The following is a 6840-nucleotide window of genomic DNA, read 5'->3' as shown; positions in this document are numbered from 1 at the left end:
TTGGTCGGTGGGTTTTTATTTTCAGGTTTTATACTTGGATTATTGCTGTCCTTGTGCATAGTATGTTCTGTAATCAAAGTCCCCTTACAGTTTTATGGGGTTGCAATGTAAGATGCTTTTTGCCCGCAGAAGGTTAATATAGTCAATAGAAGTTTATTATCTAATCTTTGAAAATTCTTTGTAGGTTCACGCTGAATATTCCCGATTTGTGAATCAGATAACTACTGCAGTACCCTTGGCAGGTAAACGTTAGCAATAACGAAGTCTTTGGAATTGCATTCTGTAGAGCACGTACAGTTAGGTTTGTGGAATTTATTTACCTGTGGAAGCCTTTAACTCCTTCAGTTGAAAAGGAGTCCAGCTTCTTTTACATTTGGTAATTAAATTTGATATTTTTGTGACTCTGGCTAAATTAAAGATGACCCTTTCTTTCCCCCCTTTCTCTCACTAGGCTTCACGCAGCCTGCCGCTATAAATAGCGTACCTTCCCAGCCATCGTATTACCCTTCCAATGGGTATCAGTCTGGTTATCCTGTTGTTCCCCCTCCCCAACAACCAGTTCAGCCAGCATATGGTGTCCCAGGCATAGTACCACCTGCAGTGCCATTGGCACCCGGAGTCTTAACAACACTACCTACAGGAGTTCCGCCTGTGCCAACCCAGTACCCAATATCTCAAGTACAGCCTCCAGCCAGCACTGGCCAGGTACTCACGCTGATTATTTGTTTGCCCTATAGTTGTCAACTTACTAAGCTGTTGCTTTGGTAACAATAAAACACTTGCAGTAGTTCCAGATGGCGAATTCTTCTTTGGGGCATCTTTTTTTTTGTTATGACTTTGCTGATGCTTCTTTCTAAGCAACTAAATTGTTGGTATGGCTGCTTCATACTGCATTTTTCGTATCATAGCCACCTGTTAACCTAAAGGATATTTGCAGGGGGTGGTCACTCATTTATGAAAAGCATTATCACCGGCTGTGATGCAGCTGTGTGGTACAATGAGTTTGAGTTACAGTGATTAGTTTAAGGTGGAAGCATTCTATAAATGAAATACTGTTTTATCTTTAAGTTTCCTTTTAGCTTCTCTTAGGTTCTGCAAAGAGAAACTAGTTGTGTGTTCTATGTGTGAAACTCGACATTGAATGAATACTTTATATGCATATTATCAAATTTTCCTGTGTTTTCTTTCCAACTTCTGCATGCTAGAGTCCACTGAGCGGTCCTTTTCTTCCTGCTGCCCCAGTAAAAACAACCATGCCGACTGGTACACAGCCACAAGTCCAACCCCATCCCCAAGGTCAAAAGAGGCGCTTCACTGAGGAGCTACCAGATGAGAGAGAGTCAGGACTGCTGGGATATCAGGTGGAATAAAATCGACAATTTTACTTCATTCACCAAAATGGAACTTGGCTGGAAAGAGATTGTTATTAGCGCAGTTTATTTGGCAACAGTCATGCAAGACCTTTGGCAGATGGCAGCAATTGTTACAAAACATGAAGACCACGCTTTGGTTTCTTTGAGTGGATGCACTGTACTTAAATTCTGAGTGACTTGATTCGTTGGCAGCTTGCTTTCCACACCCTCTATCTTTAGTGAAGAATAGCGGTGCGTTCAGGTCAAAGAGATGACAACAGCGTGTTACTGATTAGTTTAAAGGGAGATTATTTGGGATTTTGTTTGGGTTTTTTGTGGGTCTTCTGGGTGGGCTTGTTTGAGGGGTGGGAGGGAAGTGTGATAATAACTTGCAGATTTTCCCTGTTTACCTTTTTTGCAGGTTGCACTTGAGAGGATTTCGAGAAACCTAGTTTTTAAGAGATTGATTTTTGTTATTTTTTAGATAGCAAATTTTAAACAGTTGATTTTAATGAAAATAATTTTGAGTTCTCCAGGCTTGTATGTGAGAAAAGGGAGTTTCTGCAAATGCTTCTCTGATGATACACCCTTGCTTACAGGCAGAAACCCCTAATAAAAGCTTTGCCTAGAGACAATAAGGAACTGCCTATATGTTAGACCTATTATTAGTATCTCGAGCAGAGTTTACTGTGGCACAAGGTCTACACAGTATTCAGAAGTAGCTGATTGAGGAGGTAGTAAGTTGATCTGTGAACTAAGCAGCTATCTTTACTGTCCCGCACTGCTGAAAAGATGGAGTAGGTGGTCAGGTGTCTTCCATATTGGTGCTCAGATGTGTTTCCTATTACATAACCCTCAGTATTTTTTAGGAGAAAGCATTTTGTTTAACAATGGCAATTAGTGGTTTCTTCTGCTAGTTGGCAATATGCTCTGAAAAGTTGGGTTTCCTATCATTATCATTAAGGAGCTATAGCTTATGTTGTAGTTGTAGATTTGCTAATGCCGTGTGTTTTTCTGCTCATAGCATGGACCCATTCATATGACTAATTTAGGTACAGGCTTCTCCAGTCAGAGTGAAATCGATGGAGCCGGTTCGAAGCCAGCAAGTTCCTCAGGAAAGGAGAGAGAGAGGGACAGGTGAGTGATGAAGGGATTATTATGTTCAGGTCTTTTCTGATTCTGATGGAAAGATTACTTGAGAACTGATCTGTTTCATATTTGTTTCTCTGACTTGGGCATTAGGGGGGCTGTTTGTTTTGTTGTGGGTGGGATTTTTTTGTTTTACTTTTTTAAGAAGGGATGCAAGGGTTACCTTTTCACACTACACAATGAAAATAGCTTGATTTCCACTCCTTTTAAGTCTGTGTGCTCTTACTTTGTCTGGGTCTGGTACGTTGCCAACTTCTTGACATAACAGGATATTCTTGTGAAAAAGGTTAGCTCTTACACTTTAAACTATTTCAACTTTAAAATAAATCTGAAAAAGTTGTAAGCTTGAAATTTTGCAGGCTGAAGTTTCAGGGAAGGGTTTACTTGATAGTCTGTTTTGTTTTCCAGTCATTATGAAATACATCAGGGCTATTGGTAAAGTTTTCTGTGTTGTCCGCCTTGCATGAAGTCCTAAGTTCAGCATAGCTATTTGAATTCATCAGGCATCACTACTCTTCCTTATGCGCTCCAGTGCATTGAGCTACAAAACTGTTGGGCTTGCACTTTACTTCAAAGCATGATTTGGGATGGAAGGGACCTTTAAAGATCATCAAGTTGTCCCCCTCTGCTGTGGGGAGGGACATCTACTGGATCAGGTTGTTCAAAACCCTGTCCAACCTGATGTTGAAAGCTTCCAGGGATGGGGCATCCACAGCTTCTCTGGAAACTCAGTGTCTCATCACCATTCAGGAAAGAATTTCTTGCTTGTATCTAATCTAAATCTGCCCTCTTTTCGTTTAAAACCGTTACCCATGTCCTGTCACTACAGGCCTTGGTAAAAAGTTTCTCTACATCTTTCTTATAAGACCCCTTTAGGTATTGAAAGGTCGTGGTAAGGTCTTCCCAGAGTCTTCTCTTCTCCAGGCCAAGCAACCCCACCTCCCTCAGCCTGTCCTCGTAGGAGAGGTGCTCTGTCCCTGAGATCATTTTTTAATTCCTCCGGACCCACTACAACAGGTCCATGTCGTGTGCTGGGGACCCTGGAGCTGGATGCAGTGCTCCAGGTGGGGTAAGAGGAGGAGGAGGAGAATCACGTCCCTCAACCTGCTGGCCATACTTCTTTTTATGCAGCCCAGGACAAGACTGGCTTTCTGGGCTGCAAGTGCACATTGCTGGCTCGTGTCCATTTTCTCATCCACCAGTATCCACAAGTCCTTCTCTGCAGGGCCGCTCTCAATCCCTTCTTCCCTGGCTGGGGCTTGCTGTGACCCAAGTGCAGGCCTTGTTGAACTTCATGAGGTTTGCATGGGCCCACTCCTCAAGCCTGTCAAGGTCCCTCTGGATGGCATCCCTTCCCTTTAGTGTATAGGGATATCTGCAACCTTGCTGAGGGTGCACTGGATCCCACTGTCTATGTCATTGAGGAAGACATTAAATAGTATTGGTCGCAGTTTGGACCCTTAAGGGGTGCCACTTATTACTGGTTTCCACTTGGATGTTGAGCTGTTGACTAACGCTTTGGATGTGGCCATCCAGCCAATTCCTTACCCATCTAATAGCCTGTCCATCAAATCCATTTCTTTGTGATTTTGGGGCAAGAATGTTGGGGGGAACCATACTGAAGACCTTACAGAAGTCCAGGTAGGTGACATCAGTTGCTCTTCCCTTGTCAACTGATGCAGTCACTCCACTGTAGAAGGCCACTAGGTTAAACTCCTCAGGTCGAGGACTGAGTTACGAATTTGTTTGCTATTACTGTTGACACTTTGCTTGTTTCAAAAAAAAAAAAAAAGCAAAAATAAGGGCTTGCATTGGTTTAAATAGGCAGTTGATGCCTCCGCCAGCTTTTCCTGTCACTGGGATGAAATCGGAATCTGAAGAAAGAAACGGTGCGGGGTCTTTACCAGGCAACCATGGTGAGTGCGATGAATGAAATAGACTTGTAAGTCAAGTTTCCTTTCCCAAAGGAGTTTGCAATGGTCTTGACATTTGTTTTAAATAGGTGATTTTTTTTTTTTTTTGGCTGTTCCTTATACCGCATTGTTAAAGTGAAAAGCAGGTCATGTTGCACTGCTCTAAAATCACTTATGTTCTCTGTAATGATGCTTCTCTTAAAAGTTTAGTAAATATCTGTATCACTGTGGGGAGTGTAATTAAGTGAAGGACGTAAAGACAGGTATTTTTGACCCATCAGTCAGCTGAGGCACAGAATCTCATAGGACTGTTGTGTAACAGAGATCTCGTGGCTTTACATTGTGAGCAGCTACCTCTAGAGGCACTAAGGAGTATCGGTGGGAGTTATGGTTCAGGTGTGTATTTACAGACCTGAGTCACGTCTGCAAACAACAGAAGTGCTGTCAGATTTCATCGTCTCATAGGGCTGTGTCATACATCAAGTATTTGCAACTTGGTAAAACGTAATCACTTTAACTCTCCTGGTAGTTTAGTGCCTTTCAGGTCTGCAGGTACATCTGTTTAACCTTAGTTTAGCCTGTTTAACCTTAGTTTTTCTGCAGTACTGGTACCAGAGATTGTTCTTCTGTTAGCTTTCTTTTGAACAAAATTTCTACTTTTCTTTACATATTTATCTCTTAACGGTGAAATTGCCATCACTTAGACCCATTTGCTAACTTTAACTTTTTTGTGTGTTTCTTTCTTCTTTCTCTGTTCTCTTACATGGTTCTGATGGATCACATGTGCTGTTGCTGGTGCTGTTTCGTGTGGCCTTCGACCTTGGATGACCATTGGCCTTGTGACCTCAAAATGGTGTCCAACTAACAATTTACAATTAACGTCTCTTTTTTATTAACTCGTTTTGGGGCATTTTATCTCTTTATTTTTATTTTTCCTTCTTGGGGGGGCTGGGGGGATTTTTTTGTTCTCCCTTCCTAGATCATCAAGCTAAGAAGATGAAAACCGCAGAAAAGGGCTTTGGATTAGTGGCATATGCTGGAGATTCATCAGATGAAGAGGAGGAACATGGTGGCCATAAAAACGCAAGTACTTTTTCACAGGGATGGAGTTTGGGATACCAGTACCCTTCCTCACAACAGCGAGCTAAACAACAGATGCCATTTTGGATGGCACCATAAAAGCTGCAGAAGAGTTTTCATTCATCTTTTTTTTTTTTTTTTTTTTTTTTCCCTCTAGCAATAATGCATGTATATTACAGAATGAACTTTGCAAATACACATTGTTTTTACATTTGCAGAAGCTAAAGGTTTGGTATTCCCCCTCAAAAGGGCTCCATTATTTTTAAAATCCTTCTTTCTGCAGTGAATTTGTCGATTTAAAAAAAGGAATATTTGAAATAGTATTCTGACAGGGCTAGTTCCTTCTACAATGGGGGAAGTACTGTAAAGAGAAGCTAGGGAAGCCTGTTGGTCTGCATTTCCCATTTTTCCAGGATAACTTAAAAATGGAAAGAGTCAGTCACACTGACTTCATTCTACACCTGATGTTCATATTTTATTGAGCGTTCTGGCTGTCAGCCTGCGTTTGCAGTCCTGTTGAGCTAATGGTGACCCCGGCTTCGATGTTTGCTTGGACTCTCAACAAAGGAAAGGAACGTACAGTAGTTCTGAAAAACTGGAGGATCACATTTCCTAAAACTCTTAATTTGTTTTTACTTTAAGCATCTCTTGTAACTCAGCACTGTTGTTTTTTTTTTTTTTTTTCTTTCGAATGTGGTTTTACTAACCCCACAACTTCTCCTTCTAGCCAGATGCCGGGGCTGGGGTGGGGCGGGGGGGGAGGATGCTCAGTTTTTCGGATGGGTTCATCTTGCCGCTGCTCCCCAGGTGGGCCTGGGGCTGGACTGCTGGTACTTCATCTTCTCCGGTCACCTCTGGATTCCTTCCCATCTCGCAGTTTGGACAGAACTCCTCCTCAGGAGGTTCTGCCCCGTCTTTTCCCTCCCTCACTCCGTGCTACCCCTTCCATTCCGGGGTGGTTTCCCAAAGGGAAGGCGGGCAGCGCCAGCCCGCGCAGGCCCTGCTCTTCCCGTGAACCTGGGAATAAGTTGTTGGACTTTTTACGGACCTGAACCGCGGGGCGGGCCGGTGCAGAGAGAACTCTCTTGTGCGGAGAGGTGACGCTTGGGACTGCGACGAGGCGCTGGGCAGCTCTCGAAATCCGTTTTGAAAATGGGGGACGCGTGCCGCTGCCGCACACTGACAGACCTTGCCGGCTCACTTGTACAAACGTTGTTCTTTCGTATGTGTTGTAAATAATTAGAACCATACTTTCATTATAAATAAATGTATAAATAGTCCGCGCCTTGCTGCCTTTGTGGGTGAGGGGCGGCCCGGCTGCGCGCGGGCTCCTCGGCCCCCTCAGG

The 6840-nt window shown here is 43.2% G+C and overlaps 1 protein-coding gene across 1 annotated transcript in view; it reads left to right on the top strand.

Moving 5' to 3' along the window:
* KIAA0907 (KIAA0907 ortholog) overlaps positions 1–5604 on the top strand; it is a 10133-nt gene extending 4529 nt beyond the window's left edge. Inside the window, exons 8-13 of the mRNA XM_009894001.1 lie at positions 185–242; positions 452–705; positions 1206–1361; positions 2377–2489; positions 4326–4417; positions 5394–5604. Of these exons, the coding sequence (XP_009892303.1) occupies positions 185–242; positions 452–705; positions 1206–1361; positions 2377–2489; positions 4326–4417; positions 5394–5593 (873 nt within the window). The 3' untranslated portion in view covers positions 5594–5604. The remainder of the gene's footprint in view (positions 1–184; positions 243–451; positions 706–1205; positions 1362–2376; positions 2490–4325; positions 4418–5393) is intronic.
* Positions 5605–6840: the final 1236 nt, after the last annotated feature.

This window comes from Charadrius vociferus, unplaced genomic scaffold (genome assembly GCF_000708025.1).
Source record: "Charadrius vociferus isolate BGI_N301 unplaced genomic scaffold, ASM70802v2 scaffold900, whole genome shotgun sequence".
Lineage (NCBI taxonomy): Eukaryota > Metazoa > Chordata > Aves > Charadriiformes > Charadriidae > Charadrius > Charadrius vociferus.
This window is presented reverse-complemented; position numbering and strand designations above follow the sequence as displayed.